This window comes from Prionailurus viverrinus, chromosome E1 (genome assembly GCF_022837055.1).
Source record: "Prionailurus viverrinus isolate Anna chromosome E1, UM_Priviv_1.0, whole genome shotgun sequence".
Taxonomy (NCBI): domain Eukaryota; kingdom Metazoa; phylum Chordata; class Mammalia; order Carnivora; family Felidae; genus Prionailurus; species Prionailurus viverrinus.
In genome coordinates, this window is record NC_062574.1 from 1,708,017 (window position 1) to 1,723,147 (window position 15,131).

General features: G+C 64.4%; 1 protein-coding gene and 1 long non-coding RNA gene across 12 annotated transcripts; one reads left to right on the forward strand and one right to left on the reverse strand.

Moving 5' to 3' along the window:
* Window positions 1-221: 221 nt before the first annotated feature.
* CAMTA2 (calmodulin binding transcription activator 2) lies at window positions 222-15,020 on the forward strand. 8 transcript variants are annotated; one of them, XM_047831908.1, is made up of 22 exons: window positions 222-290; window positions 1,583-1,677; window positions 1,840-1,943; window positions 3,075-3,142; window positions 3,222-3,357; window positions 3,827-3,913; window positions 4,092-4,245; window positions 4,568-4,702; window positions 5,240-6,183; window positions 6,735-6,861; window positions 8,084-8,218; window positions 9,940-10,055; window positions 10,547-10,731; window positions 10,971-11,049; window positions 11,198-11,420; window positions 11,560-11,864; window positions 12,892-13,088; window positions 13,302-13,485; window positions 13,583-13,654; window positions 13,911-14,080; window positions 14,192-14,269; window positions 14,367-15,020. In XM_047831908.1, the coding sequence occupies exons 2-22, from the start codon at window positions 1,647-1,649 to the stop codon at window positions 14,428-14,430; spliced, it is 3,594 nt and encodes a 1,197-aa protein (XP_047687864.1). In that variant the 5' UTR covers window positions 222-290; window positions 1,583-1,646; the 3' UTR covers window positions 14,431-15,020. The 8 variants fall into 8 exon arrangements, with proteins under 8 accessions (XP_047687864.1, XP_047687858.1, XP_047687859.1 ...); XM_047831902.1 differs by having other exon boundaries at window positions 235-290; window positions 1,588-1,677; XM_047831903.1 differs by having other exon boundaries at window positions 235-290; window positions 1,588-1,677; window positions 14,195-14,269.
* On the reverse strand, window positions 11,228-15,109 carry LOC125151268 (uncharacterized). Of its 4 annotated transcripts, none has more exons than XR_007146710.1 (3): window positions 14,997-15,109; window positions 12,149-13,632; window positions 11,228-11,350 (listed from the first exon to the last, which is right to left on the reverse strand). It is a non-coding gene; the product is annotated as an uncharacterized LOC125151268 (long non-coding RNA). The 4 variants fall into 4 exon arrangements; XR_007146708.1 differs by lacking the exon at window positions 14,997-15,109 and adding an exon at window positions 14,872-14,994; XR_007146707.1 differs by lacking the exon at window positions 14,997-15,109 and adding an exon at window positions 14,637-14,706.
* Window positions 15,110-15,131: the final 22 nt, after the last annotated feature.

The window sequence follows — 15,131 nt, forward strand, 5'->3', positions numbered from 1 at the left end:
TCTTCCAGCCCCGGGGCGGCCCGCGCCCCGCTCTCTCGGCCCGGCCTCGGACCGCACTTCCGCCCCCCGGGACCCCCGAAGTCTGCCCCCCAAGTCCGGCCGCTGGACCCCCGCCCGGCTCCCCGCGCCGCCAGGGCTTCCCCGCCTCCCCCCACCCCCCACACGTCCCCTTAACTGCGAGGCCCCGCCCCGTGCGCAGTGACGTCGGACGCCGCTGTCAGCGGGCGCCGGGGGGGGGTCGGTGTGGGGGAGAATGGCCGCTGCCGCCGTCACCCGCGGGACCCCGGGAGGTAAGAGCCGGGGCCTCGCGCCCGCCTCTTCGCCCCCGCGCCAGGGGGCGCCGCTCCCGGGCCCGCACGCCGCTCCGCCCGGCTCGCCCCCGCGCCGGCCCCCGTCCTCCTCCCCGCGCCAGGGGGCGCCGCTCCGCGCAGGGCCCCGCGGCGGACCCCGCGCCCCGGCCCCCGCCCCGGCCCCCGCCGCCCCGCGCCCGCCGGGCTCTGTCCCGCGGCGTCCCCGGGGCACCCCTGCGTGAGGGCGGGAGGCGGACCCTCCCACGTCGGGGCTTCTCCGGGGACCCCCGCCCGGGGCCGCTCCGCACCCTGGCAGGCTGCCTGGCCCGGACTGCGCACCTGCGCCCTGGGGCGGAGTCCTTACCCAGACCCGGCTGCCCCGAGCTCTGCCGGCGCGGACCGACCTCCTCCCCTCTCCGCCCCGGACATCTGGCGGAGCCCTCAGCCCCGAGCCCGCGCTGAGAGCATCCTCCCGCTTCCATCTGTGCCCTCGGGAGGGTGGGGGCTCAGGCTGGAGCCCGAGTGGTAGATGGGGTACGGTGGGCCTGGAGGCCGGGGGCAGGCAGAGGCGTTTGGGGAGAGAGCTGGTGGGGGAGGGGTGGGGAGGGCCGTCGGCCTCAGAGTGGAGGATGGGTCGTCCCGAGGGAGGGAAGCTGGGGTCTGAGTACCTGGCCCGGATGGATCCTCCCGGGCCCTGACCAACCTGGAGAAGAGGGCGTAGGTTAGGATCAGTCGTCAGATATGCCCTTCCCCTTGCAAATATCAAATCGAGAAGGAACTCAGGGTGTGTCTTGTAAGGCCTAGCTCTCCAGCGGACTTAGATCTCCCGCCCTGCCCCCAGCGTCCAGGCTGTCGTCTGCCAAACCATCCTCCAAGGACCAGGTGCCCGGAGTCCCACCCCCAGGCCCTGACCCCACTGTAGCCCCAGCCTCCACAAGACCCGCCCCCCCTCACACACACACACACACACGCACACTCACTCACTCACTCACTCTGGGGCCTCTGAAGCGCCACCCCTCCAGCCTTCTCCCCTCCCCCACCCCATTTGTCTCTTCCTGATGATTCTGTCGGAGAGGGGGTGTCTCCCCACTCCTGCTGGTTCCTCGCACGAGGTCTGGAGTCTCCCTCTGCTCGGTTCCGCTCTACTCTCCCATCTCAGTCTAGCCCTTTCCCCTCGCCTCTTCATCTTTCCCGGGTACCGCAACCCAGCTCCGCAGCCCTCTCCCGCCTTATTCTCCTCATCCTGGGTCAATATGGGCCTTCTGCGGTGACCTTGTTCTCTGCCTTCCCAGCACAGACTCCCCCTCCCCCCGGCCTCTCAGGCCGGGGGTGATCTTGCCCCCTGGAGCCCTCAACATGAATACCAAGGACACCACCGAGGTTGCTGGTGAGTACACAGTCCGTGGTGACCCTTGGTTCTTGGATCCCTGCTCTCCTTGTCCTGGTTCCAGATGCTCCCAGGGCTTTGGATCCGGCCCTTTTGCCCTGGGCCGTCACAGAGGTGTCAGAGGCCGCCCTGACGGAAGCCCTCTCTTCTGCTTCCCTCTAGAGAACAGCCACCACCTGAAGATCTTTCTCCCCAAGAAGCTGCTGGAGTGTCTTCCTCGCTGTCCGCTGCTGCCTCCAGAGCGGCTTCGCTGGAATACAAATGAGGTTCTCCAGGGAGCCTGGGGGGAGGAGGACCTCGCAAGGCCTGGCGGGTTGGAGGAAGGCCAGTGGGGGTCTTCCTGTGTCCATGCTCCTATTGCATAGTGTTGCTCTAAGCTCTTCGCGGGTCACGGAGGAGGTGTAAAGACCTGTATCTCGTAGGAGCTCGCTTCTGGGCACGTCCACCTGGGTAAAAATAACAGTTACCACCTACAAAATCTTCCTTACAAACCTAGTACCGTGCTGACCTGTGTTATCTCATCCAGTCCTTGAATGACTCTGTGGGGCAGACCCTGTCATCCCTGTGCTGTAGACGAGGCAACTGGTCTACCTTGTGGGGTCTATTTGACCATAGAGCCTCTGCTGTTAATAAAACTGCCACCGGTGTTGGCTCTTTCTGGAGGCACGGCCCTCGTGTTACACCCCTTCTGCACTCCGCACACACAATACGTTGTGCTGTTTGATCATCACTGACTTAATTCATTAAACGAGGATCATCGGCAAAAACGTACGTGGGTGGTGATGTTAAAAGTGTGGGGAAGCTAAGGGCAGCGAGCAGGGCTTTTCGGAGAGGTGGGAAGGGATTTGGCCTATGGGGTGGCTAGGAGATCTAGGCACGTCTGGCCTATAGGATACTGACACGCGGGAGCTGACTGCTCAGGGCACGGTCAGAGGAGAGTCGATGGACCGGCCTGGTAGGAGTGGTAGATGGGATATAGGTAAACAGGGAGAGCAGTGACTTGATTCCTGGTCTGAGAGAACCTTGGAGCCGGGCTGAGGAATCCAGAATTCCTGGCCGTGTCGAGCCATTTAGGTTTCTTGAGTCAGGAGAAGACACGAAGATGGGTTTTAGAAAGAGCGAAGTAACAGGGCGGCATGAAGAGTTGATGATGAAGAGATCAGACTTGACCCCAAGGTCAAGGCCCCCATCGAGAGGAGGGAAGGAGAGGTTAGACTCTCGTCTGAGATGAAGCCCGGGGTTCTCGGGAGGTGGTGGTCCTGGCTGGGAGCAGACGTGGGCGCCAGCCCGCCCTGGCCGCCGGAACTCAGGAGAGAGTGGGGCCGAGGGCCAGGAGTGGGAGGCCAGGCTGAGACTCTGCGGAGGGGACACCCACCTGAGCGCCCCCTGTCCTACAGGAGATTGCGTCCTATTTGATCACCTTTGAGAAGCATGACGAGTGGCTGTCCTGTGCCCCAAAGACAAGGTGAGGTTCGTGAGGTGGGGAGTGGCAGGGGGTCCCAGATCCTGTTTCCAGAACGCAGGGCCAACCCTTCCCTTCCCAGGCCTCAGAACGGCTCCATTATCCTCTACAACCGCAAGAAGGTGAAGTACCGGAAGGATGGTTACCTCTGGAAGAAGCGCAAGGACGGGAAGACCACCCGCGAGGACCACATGAAGCTGAAAGTCCAGGGCATGGAGGTGAGCCGGGTGCCAGCCATCCGTCCTCGGCCCGGTCCCAGCCGTGCTGGGGCCCGGTGACCCGCGTCCCCCTCCCTCCTGCCACCCTTCCCTTCTCACTCACGTGCCACGGCCCCCTCCCCGACCAGCTCTCTGGGATTAGGCTCCCGGGAGGGCATCAGCGCCCACGCCCCTCGCTTCTCCTGGATGCCCTCGGGGGCCTGTGTCCTGAAGCCCTGAGCTCAAGTCACGGCGGCTCCTCTGCTGGGCTGTGCTCTCGCCCTGCCTCCCCATCTCCAGACAGCCCCTCCCCCGCCTCCAGTCTGGGCCTCGTCTGGGTGCTAGGACTGGGAAGGCGCATGGGGAGTCCCCCGGGGCAGGGGGCGGGGGTGGGCTGGGGAAAGAGGAGCTGCTGGAAAGGTTGGGATTCCTGCAAAGGGACTGAACAGAGGAAGAGTCGGGGAGCAGACTAGCCCTCCCCCCACCCCAGCCTGTCTCCTGGCAGTGTCTCTATGGCTGCTACGTTCACTCTTCCATCGTCCCCACATTCCATCGGCGCTGTTACTGGCTGCTCCAGGTGAGGCCGCGGGGCTCAGGGAGCTGGGGGCTGGGAAGAAGGGGGGTAGGGGGTGGAGAAAGTCACACGTCGGGGGAGGGGGGCGGTGAGGCCGGGGGCACGCGGGAAGAAGGCCAGGACGAGGAAGCTGAGCCCCCCATGGACCCCATGGCGCTGTGTGTCTGCCTTGGGCTCCCAGAACCCTGACATCGTGCTTGTGCACTACCTGAACGTCCCAGCTCTGGAGGACTGCGGAAAGGGCTGCAGCCCCATGTTTTGCTCCATCAGCGGCGACCGTCGCGAGTGGCTGAAGTGGCCCCGGGAGGAGCTGCTGGGGCAGCTGAAGCCCATGTGTAAGGCCCGCGGGGGGCTAGGGCGGCACTGCTGGGGGCTGCTGGGGGCGTGCGGACGAGGGCCTCTACACCCAGAAGCCCCGGGAGCCCGGGAGGGTGCTTTTCCGAGGGGCCACCCGGACTCCCGCCATGTCCTGAGGTCCTGGAACGCCGAGAGAGGGGGCTGAGGGACATTCGGGAGCTGCGTGTCCGACCTGCTTTGAGGCAGCTGGCCAGAAGCCTCGGAGCGTGTCAGGCGCTTGGAGAAGCCGGCGGGGCGCTGTGGGGACGGTGTGCGAGCCCCATGGCACCCCCTCCCCGCACCCCACCCCTACCCCCACAGTTCACGGCATCAAGTGGAGCTGTGGGAACGGCACAGAGGAGTTCTCCGTAGAGCAGCTGGTGCAGCAGATCCTGGACAGCCACCCGACCAAGCCCGCACCCCGAACCCACGCCTGCCTCTGCAGTGGAGGCCTCGGTTAGTGACCCCTGGCCCCGGAGCTCCCCCCCCCCCCCCCCCCCCCCACCAACCCGGCCACGCCGCGCCTCCTCTGGCCGAGGGCTCCCCCGGCCTGCCAGGATTTGCATGAGGATTTGCATGTCTTTTGCATGTCCCAGAAAGCTGGGCCAGAGGAGCAGAGGCCTTCCCGGCTGGCTGCACACGGGCTCCTTTCCCCGGAGTTCCAGCAGCCCTGGCTCCTTCTCTGTCTCCTACTCTTAGCAACTCTGGGCCACCCCAGCCCGGTGGTTGACACCTAGACGGTACCGCCTCGGTTCTGTTCTCTCGTCCTGTTTCTGTGCCTTTACGAGTCTCTCTCAGCTACTCTTCTGCCGGCTCCTGCAGTCCTGTTAATTTGGGGAGAAGGGGGCACCGCTTCTGCCTCCCAGTGGCCACAGTCGGTATTACATCTCGTACACCCGCAAAGGGCCAGGAAACGCCTGGAGGCTGCCGGTAAGGGAAGGTGGAGAATGAAGTGCCCTTTCCCTTTTCTCCTCCCACCCTTTTCCGCTGCAGGTTCCGGGAGCCTCACCCACAAATGCAGCAGCACGAAACACCGCATCATCTCTCCCAAAGTGGAGCCCCGAGCTTTAACCCTGACCTCTGTCTCCCACCCCCACCCCCCTGAGCCTCCTCCGCTGATCGCCCCTCTTCCCCCAGAGCTCCCCAAGGCACATACTTCCCCTTCTTCTTCCTCCTCCTCTTCCTCCTCTTCCTCAGGCTTTGCGGAACCCCTAGAGATCAGACCTAGCCCACCCACCTCTCGAGGGGCGTCATCCAGAGGAGGCACTGCAATCCTCCTCCTGACGGGACTGGAGCAGCGCACTGGGGGCTTGACGCCCACCAGGCACTTGGCCCCCCAGGCTGACCCCAGGCCTTCCGTGAGCTTGGCCGTAGTTGTAGGTTCCGAGCCCCCTGCCCCACCAGCTCCTCCCAGCCCTGCTTTCGACCCCGATCGTTTTCTCAACAGCCCCCAGAGGGGCCAGACATACGGAGGGGGCCAGGGGGTGAGCCCGGACTTCCCCGAGGCAGAGGCCGCCCACACCCCCTGCCCTGCCCTAGAACCCGCTGCTGCCCTGGAGCCCCAGGCGGCTGCTCGGGGTCCCCCTCCACCGCCAGGAGCAGGTGGGAGAAGAGGAAACCGTTTCTTTATTCAAGATGACGGTAGCGGGGAGGAGCTCAAGGCCCAGGGGGCTGCCCCACCCGCACCTTCACCCCCTCCTTCGCCCCCACCTTCACCTGCCCCCTTGGAGCCAGCAGGCAGGGGAGGCAGAGGGGAGGCCTTGTTTGGAGGAGCTGCTGGGGCCAGCGAACTGGAGCCCTTCGGTCTCTCGTCATTCCCTGACCTCATGGGAGAGCTCATCAGCGACGAGGCTCCAGGCGCCCCTGCCCCAGCCGCCCCGCTCTCTCCTGCTCTTAGCAGCATCACGGACTTCTCCCCAGAGTGGTCCTACCCGGAGGTGAGCCTCAGGCCTCGCTCCCCTATTTTTCCTACCCACGCCGCCACTTGGTTTCCCTTGGTTTGTGTGACCGCTCACTTGTCCCACCCTATTTTCGCTGTCTCCCTAGTTAGCCCTCCCTCCTGCCTTCCCCCCTCTGCGGGCCAGGTGGCGTGGTGTGGGTCCCCCAGGTGCCTGGGGAACTTTGTCCTCTCGGTGACTGTGTCACAGGCAGGGCACTAGGGCGGCCCGGCCTGGAGAGAACATGACGGGGTGTGATGGCAGAGTCTGCCTTCAGCAGTGGAGAAGTCCCGCTCGCTCTCAGCTGCCCCACAGAGGGGAAGGACCGTGGGAGCCTCAGGCAAGGGAAGCAGTGGGTTCCCCGATCTGGGCAGGAGCATCGGGAGGAGGGACAGGCTAGCTGACCTCGCCCCGCTGCAGCCCGCCCAGTCCGTGTACCCGGAATCTAGCACAGGGCCCCGCCCTGCAGCACTAGTGCCCTCGATGAATGGGTGCACGAGTGAGCACCCCACAGGGTTCCGGTCACACGGCGCCCGGCCTTCTCTCTGCAGGGTGGGGTCAAGGTGCTCATCACAGGTCCCTGGACTGAGGCCGCCGAGCATTACTCCTGTGTCTTTGATCACATCGCGGTGCCAGGCTCACTCGTCCAGCCTGGCGTCTTGCGCTGCTACTGTCCTGGTATGGGGACCAGGGATGGCACGGGGACTGGGGACGGCAGGATAGCACCTGGGCGGTTAGCTTCCAGGAAGTGCTGGGAACGACCCTGTCGGATCTTGAGCCTGAGTTCTGTGTCCCCGCAACGGGCAGATGTTCCCCAGGCTTATGTGTCAAAAGGTCTAGGCTCTGGTCTGAGGAATCTAGTCCTCGGCTCACTGGTGGCCTCGGGCAGGTCCGCTCCTTTCTTGGGTCCGTGGCCGCCCCTCCTTTGGGGGCAGGCATTTGCCCTGACGGGTCTCCGGTGTCCATCCAGGCCCTCTGGCTTGGTTAGAGTCAGTCTCTGGTCCCAATCCAGGGAGCATGAGAAGGGAGACGCGTTGGTCTCCTCCAACCTGTCCTGGACCGAAGGACATTGCCTTCTAGATCTGGGCTGTCCGGTATGGTAGCCACCAGCCACATGTGCCTGAGATTAATTAAAATGAAATAAAATATAAAATTCGGCTCCTGCCTCTCGCGAACCACATTTTGAGTGTTCAGTAGCCACACGTGGCTTAGCGCTCCCCCACTGGGCAGTGCAGACACAGAACCTCTCCACCGAGGTGGTCCGTCTGCCACCACCTTGCCTCCTTACCGTGCACCCAACAGTCAGCGTTACTGGGACCTCAAGGGCCACCAGAGTGACAGGATGACAGGTTTGCCGTCTGTGAGTGTGTTCCCCCACCCCCACCCCGCAACAGCCTGGTTCAGCGTTGCATGGAAGGAAAAGAGAGATCAGAGAAGCTGGGATCGGGGGTGGTTTTGGCCTCTAGTCTTGGGACCCCGGCCTGGTGGTGTCGTTCTCGAGGCCACAGATGCGGAGAGCCTGGGACACAGCTCTCACTAGACACTGCTGGTGAGCAGTTACATCTTTTCCGCCAGCCTCATCATGGGCTCACGACCTCTGGACTCTGACCTTGGGGGATCAAACTTCTTTGTAAGCGTAGGTGTCTCCTGACCCTCAGCTTCCAGGCCTTGGTGCTGAATAAGAAGCATCTTCCCTGCAGAGTCTGCAGTCCCAGGTGTCTCTGGCCCATAGGAGGTTTTAAGTTCCTGAATGAACGGAATGGAGTCCCTTCCCCATCAGGACCAAGGCCACTTAAGGGTGGAGGGGAGCCGGCTATGAAATGATCATGTGTGGCCTTCACGTGGGGGCCAGAGAAGGAACCAGGGAGAGAGCCCATCTTGCTGACCCTGCCCTCCCCAGCCCATGAGGTGGGGCTGGTGTCTTTGCAGGTGGCGGGGCGGGAGGGGCCCCTTTCCACCTCTGTGCTCTTTGAGTATCGAGCCCGCCGATTCCTGTCACTGCCTAGTACTCAGCTTGACTGGTTGTCTCTGGACGGTGAGTACTTAGCCCTCCGACCCCTTGGCAGGCCCCACAGCCTTTGAGGACATGCTCCAAACCCCTCAGGACTCCGGTGGCCACCGCCCAGCCCCCAGTTTACCCCCCTTTTCCCAACCCCTGCTTCATTGGTCATCTCTAAATGCAGCAGCCATTCCCCCCCCCCCCCCCAATCTCCTCTTCTCCAGAAACCTCGGAGCCGTCTCTGTCCCAGCTCTTGGCCTGTCCTCTGTCCCAAAGATGGGCTCTAGGCAGGCGAGGCCAAGAGGCGGGAGCAGGGACAGGGTGTGGGGCAGTGCATGTGGGGTGTCCACAAGCGTATGTATGTACCTATATGTGGATTTAATTTCCTCCCTTAATTTTCTCTCTAGTTATGAAAATAGGTGGTTGCTGTAAGAAAGTTAGGAATAACAGAAAAGCATGCGGTAGAAAATGAAAATTGCTTGTAATGTTACCACTTGGTGACATTCGCCTTTAATGTACTTTCTTGCACGGACAGAGGTGCACATGCTCACGCATATGTGTATCAAGTCTAGACCCACGTGTGTTCCTTATGGGTTATCCCTCCCGTGGCTTCCAGCTGTTTCCCTGTGGCACCTGCTTCTCCTGGTCCTGCAGGTGCCCCTCTCCCCCCACCCGGACTTCCTTCCCTCAGCGCCCTTGCCCCCCAGCCCCCATCTGCCTCACTCTTGGGGGCGCTCCCCCCACAGCCTGGCCTGCTCATGAGTTCCGCCGTGGCTGCTCCAGGCCTACGTGTTCCTGGCTCTCCTGTGGGGCTCCACCCCCCCCCCACCCCCCCCTGCTCCTTGGACTAGTGTCCTGACTTGCCCCTCTTCTTCCCTTCCTCTTGCTTGTTCGGTGCGCCCCTCCGCTCTCCCGCCCTTCCTCTCCTCTCCTTCACCCGGTTTACCCTCCTGCCCCCTCCCTTGTCTTTCTGTCCATTCTCCACTCCCCACCCCCATCACCTCTTCCTTAGTCCCCCTTCCGTCCTGGCATCTCAAGTGGGACCTCCTCAACCTCCACCGTGTCTCTGTGCATGTTTTCCCACGGCCCCGATCCCCTCCCGCCTCCCCTCCTTGTCCTTGTGTGATCTCGGGAGGGGACAGATATAGCTTGGGGTGTGTGCGCGCGCGCGTGTGTGCTTTGTGCACAGGGTGGGGGAGGAAGAGGAGGAATGGACGTGGCCGTCCGTCTCTGTCACCTTCCGGCCCTGCCACCCTCTTTGTGGACAGCTGCCGGGGGACTGGGAGGAGGGGGGGGGTGCTTTTTAAATCACAGCCCTTGAGCTCTCTGGGCAGCGGATAAGAGAGAAGAGGGGCCCGGTGTCCTTCAGCCCCAGCATGGGGGACGGAGGTAGCATCTGGGGCAAGGAGAGCTGACGGAATAGTGCGTCTAGAAGGCTGGGGGTGTGTGTGAGTGCGATCTGGGCCGGCTTGGGGCCGCAGGCTGTTGGGGCGTTCCCGCCATGTCTGCGTCTCAAAGGACACAGTTCTGGTCCCCGGTCAGTGGGTAGCGTTAAAAGCCCCAGTTTAAGGCCTGCGTCCTGATGGACCGTATTTGGGGCGGGGAGGGTGGGGCAGAGGGGCCGTCGTTCTGGGGGAGAGGAAAGAACGTGAGTCTGCCTCTTCACCCCCAGAGCCTGGGACAGGCCCAGCTGTGCTCGGGGCATCACCCGGACCCTACCCACCACTCAGCCTCCTCCCGTACCTCTTGCCCCTCAGACAACCAGTTCCGGATGTCCATCCTGGAGCGGCTGGAGCAGATGGAGAAACGGATGGCCGACCTGGCAGCAGCCGGGCAGGCTCCCTGCCGCAGTCCTGCCGTGCCTCCGATTCAGGTACCTGTGTGAGGAGGGAGCTCGGGAGGGTCTTCCCGGAGGAGATGGCTCTCGTGTGTGGCTCTCCCGTCCCCGGCTTCCTCCTCCCTGACGTCACCCCACTCCGGCTCCACCGCGGGGCGGGAGTGGCTATTCTGGGCACCCTCTTGGCACGACGGGCTTCAGACTATTTCTGATCTGAACAGGGTGGGGGGAGGGGGCCAGGAGAGCAGGGGCCCAAGTCTCCGAGGAAGCAGACGGCGAGAGGACTCTGGGCTCCGAGAGGGAGAAGCCGTCTGCGGGGGAGGAAGCTAACCGGGGGTGGGGGACACCCAGGACCCCAAACCAGGGACACGGATGGCCCAGAGAGCTCCGGGTGGCAGGAAAGCTGGTGCGGGAGGTGTGGGGAGGGCAGGACAGGAAGCGGAGAGGACAGGGGTGGGGTGGCCAGGGCCATCCTGAGCCAGGGGACCAGACGCTCGGGTCCCTGCACAAGGGTATCTGTACTGCAGGACGAAGGCCAGGGACCCGGGTTCGAGGCCCGTGTGGTGGTCTTGGTAGAGAGCATGATCCCTCGCTCCACCTGGAGGGGTCCTGAACGTCTGGCCCACGGAAGCCCCTTCCGGGGCATGAGCCTCCTGCACCTGGCTGCCGCCCAGGGCTACGCCCGCCTCATCGAGACCCTGAGCCAGTGGCGGTGAGCAGGGCAGGGGGACTGGGGCAGAAGTACCAGGGGACGGAGGAGGGACCAGAGGACCCGGAGCCCCACCAAGAGGGAAGGATCTGCACTCGTGACAGACTCTCAGCCCCTCACGTTATGCGTCTCTGACCGTCTTGCCGCACCGACCTCGGTGCTTCTGGACAGCCTGCCCTCCTCCCCCGTTCCTTTGCCCGCTTTTACCGACTGGGCTCGTGTCCCTGTCCCAAACCCTCCAGGAGCGTGGGGACAGGGAGCCTGGACTTAGAGCAAGAGGCTGACCCGCTCAACGTGGACCACTTCTCTTGCACCCCTCTGGTGAGCGTGCGTGGGGCGGCGCGGGCCAGGCGCGTGGCCATGGGAAAGTGTCGAGGGACGCAGGGAAGGAGCCGGTGGAGCTGGGAACTGAAGGCCCGGCCTGGGGAGGAAGGGCCCCGGGCCTCACGTCCACGCTCTCCACCCTCAGATGTGGGCCTGTGCTCTGGGACACCTGGAAGCCGCCGTGCTCCTCTTCCGCTGGAACAGACAGGCGCTGAGCATTCCCGACTCACTGGGCCGGCTGCCCCTGTCCGTGGCACAGTCCCGGGGCCACGTGCGCCTCGCCCGCTGCCTGGAAGAGCTGCAGAGACAGGAAGCTTCGCTGGAGCCCCCACTTGCCCTGTCGCCCCCCTCCTCCAGCCCAGACACTGGTGAGGGTCGCCCCCGATCTAAGAGGCTGTGGGTGGGAGAGCGAGAGGAGGAGCAGGGAAGAGGAGAGGGGGGTGGGAAGAACAATCTGGGAGGGGTCACGGAGCTCCTGCTGCCCTTGCCTCTCCCCTGTCCTTGCAGGGCTGAGCGGGGTCTCGTCGCCCTCAGAGCTGTCGGATGGCACATTCTCTGTCACATCAGCTTATTCGAGCGCCCCGGACGGTAGTCCTCCCCCCGCTCCTCTGCCGGCCTCAGAGATTCCGATGGAAGAGACTGTTCCAGGCCAACTCTCCACTGGGGCCCCTGAGGCCCCCCTGTTCCTCATGGACTGTGAAACCACCAACTCCCAAAGGCCAGCACCCTCACCGCCTCCTCTCCGACCAACCACCGAAGGGGGGACTGCTCCTGAGGAAGCAGACGGCCCACTGGCCGTGGACGTGATCCCGGTATACTGCTCGTGCTCGTGCTCACGGACGGTAAAGGCTAGAAATGGCACGGGGTGGGGGTTGGGGGGGGGGGTGGCAAGACTGAGCAGACGCTGATCATCCCATGAAGCAGAACCTGAGTCTGGCTTCAGTTTGGGAGGAAAGGGCCGTTTACCTTTATTTTGGGACGGGCAAGGCAACCCTTTGCTTAACTCCCGTCAGACCTTGTGACTCAGAAGTCATGAGGTGTCAGAGATCAAAAATTCTAGAGAACAGCCTCAGCTGGAGCTGGGCTGAGAGGTTACCTGCTGGTCCGTGCAGAGATGAGGTTTTGGGGGAAGCAGCCTGACGGAGGGAAGCGGGTGCTGTGTGGAGCAGAGGCTGACAAGCTGGCGGGTCTGGCAGAGATCTGGGGTGGGGACGAGGCTTGCACGGGACAAAAGTGAAGCGAGTCTTGAGACGGGAGTGAACAGAGGAATGAATCTTCTAACCTAGCAGCGCACTTCTCTGCTAAGACCTGGGGAGGTACCCATCTCGGAGAGGCCAACGGACTAACTGGGTACCTAGTACTAGAAGCACAAAATGCTTGAAGTTGGCAGTGCGCCGGCTTCACAGCTAGAGCCATCTGGCAGGGTGTCCGGTAGGTGGCAGGCACCGAGCTCAGGGGGCTGGGGGCTGCAGGCACGGCCGAGCCTGTGGGGAGCACAAGTTGGTCAGCTGGCATGAGGCAGGGGGGCCAGCGGGCAGTTGGCCTGGAAGGGCAGGTCCTTCATTTGTTCCACTCCTGCCACGCTGTTCGGAGGAGGTCTATCCCGTCCCGTTTTCCACGCCGTCTCAACACAGGGCCATAAACTCAAGTGGGAGCCTGGCAGGCATATGTAAATAGTGGCCGAGAAGGACTGGGGAGCAGGGACAGCCATCCCCGAGGCCTGTCTGGTGGTGAGGGGAATGACAAGACAGCAAGTGGACGATGGTGACGGCCTTGGCGGGGCAGGAATGTCTGGCGGCTGGGACTGCTCCCGACTCACCGAGCGTCTCCTCTGTGCAGGTGGACATGATCTCACTGGCCAAGCAGATCATTGACGCCACACCAGAGCGGATTAAACGAGAGGACTTCACGGGGCTGCCCGAGGCTGGAGCACCAATGAGGGAGCGGACAGGGGCCCTGGGGCTCAGCGAGACCATGTCCTGGCTGGCCAGCTACCTGGAGAACGTGGACCATTTCCCCAGCTCAGCCCCGCCCAGGTGACCAGCTCAGGACAGCATGTCCAGATTCGTCAGGGCAAGCAGGGAGCGGGAGGTCCTTCCCTGGAGCCAGTGCTCCGTTCTGGCCCGGGGCCCCAGCCCCCGAGGAAGAGACTGGTACCGGCTGAGGGGCTCTCAAGTCCCCCTCCGGGCTCTGTGGCTGGACACGCTTCATGGTGGGCCCCAGGACACCCCCTCTCCCTGTCCCTGCAGCGAACTGCCCTTCGAGCGTGGTCGCCTGGCCGTCCCTCCCGCCCCTTCCTGGGCAGAGTTTCTGTCCGCTTCTGCCAGCGGCAAGATGGAGAGCGACTTCGCCCTGCTAACGCTGTCGGATCACGAGCAGCGGGAGCTGTACGAGGCGGCTCGAGTCATCCAGACGGCCTTCCGGAAGTACAAGGTCAGAGGCCGGGGGTCCCGCGAGATGAATCCCAGCAGCCCGAGGTCAGGGGACGCGGTGGGCTCCAGGCTGGAAGTCTGAGGCTTGGTTCTCGCAGGGCCGGAGGCTGAAGGAGCAGCAGGAGGTGGCGGCTGCAGTGATCCAGCGCTGCTACCGGAAGTACAAGCAGGTGAGCCCTTTCTCCCCTGAAAGCACGCCCCACCCCTGAGCGCCCAGAGCGCGGCGGGAGCCCTAACCCCCTTCTCTCTCCACAAGCTGACCTGGATCGCGCTCAAGGTATTAGGCATGAGGTCTGGGTGTGCGCTTGTCCCTGACGAGCCGGCCTCTCCACCAGCGTGTGGATTAGAGACCGGCACCCGCCGAACTTGGGGGCGAACCTCAGGGTGCTCCATTTCACCCCCTGTCCCCGCTCCCCGTCCCTGCAGTTTGCGCTGTACAAGAAGATGACCCAGGCGGCCATCCTGATCCAGAGCAAGTTCCGGAGCTACTATGAGCAGAAGCGGTTTCAGCAGAGCCGCCGGGCGGCCGTGCTCATCCAGCAGCACTACCGCTCCTACCGCCGCCGGCCCGCAGGCAGCCTGCCCGCCCGCACCAGGTACGGCCCGCGGACCCCCTCCCCGCCTTCCCCTGCCTCCCCTGCCAGGGCCCAGGGGCTGGGGGCGGGGGCGCCGGCGGGCCACGTCTGCTCATCGCTCCTTTCTTCCAGCAGGGGCTCCTTTCTCACCAAGAAGCAGGACCAGGCAGCCCGGAAGATCATGAGATTCCTGCGGCGCTGCCGGCACAGGTACCCGCGTCCCGGGCCGCTCCCCGCGGCCACCTCCACCGCCCCCCGCCCCGTTCCCATCGGCCGGCGTCCTGACCCACTCCCCATCTCCCCGCAGGATGAGGGAACTGAAGCAGAACCAGGAGCTGGAAGGGCTCCCCCAGCCCGGACTGGCCACCTGACCGCCGCGCCGCCTTCCTCACCGCCCCGGGGGCCGCTTCTGGCAGTCTTAACCGAGGCCGGGCCCTCGGCGGGAGGGGAGCCCCCGTCGGCCGCTGTCCCGCTAAGCGGCGGCCGGAACCCTCCCGGGGCCCCCGCCCTGCCCCGCTGGGGCGCGCCCCGTCTCTCGGCATCCCCACCCCCACCCCCCCCCGGGCCCGCGCCCCACCTCCCCGCATCTTCAGCCGCGACCTCCGGAGCCCCGCCTGCCCCTGCTCCACGTTTCCCCGCTGCCTGCACCCGCCCCGGCCCCCTCCCGACTTGCCTTATTTATTTGTTGGACGCGTCTCTGAATGTATCCGCCTCGGTCCCGCCCCCGCCGCGCGCCCCCGCCCGACTCCGCATGCCGGCGCGCGTCCCCGTCCCGGGCCGCCCCGCCCCCGAGGGGAGGGGCCTGTACATACTGTAACATACAGAGCAGAGTGAAGAGTCTATTTACGGCGCCGGGGGGAGGGCGGCGCGGCGGGGGCCCCCGGCCGGCTCCACGAGCACTTTCTACTTGTGCATGGGCTTGGTTTCTACGAGTTACCATTAAACATCGCTGCACCAGCCAGCTTCCCGCCTCTGTCTGCGCCGCGCGGGCGGGCGGGCGGAGCCTCGGCGGCGGGGGACAGCGGGCGGGGCGCGGCCGGCGCGGGGCTCTCCGCCTCCGACGTGTTTCCGG

Excerpts from the sequence above, each read along its gene's own strand:
- CAMTA2 (XM_047831902.1), top strand. The coding sequence starts at position 254 with ATGGCCGCTGCCGCCGTCACCCGCGGGACCCCGGGAG. Across the intron at positions 1,944-3,074 it reads TTCGCTGGAATACAAATGAG|GAGATTGCGTCCTATTTGAT; the intron begins GTTCTCCAGGGA and ends CCTGTCCTACAG. Across the intron at positions 10,732-10,970 it reads GAGACCCTGAGCCAGTGGCG|GAGCGTGGGGACAGGGAGCC; the intron begins GTGAGCAGGGCA and ends CAAACCCTCCAG.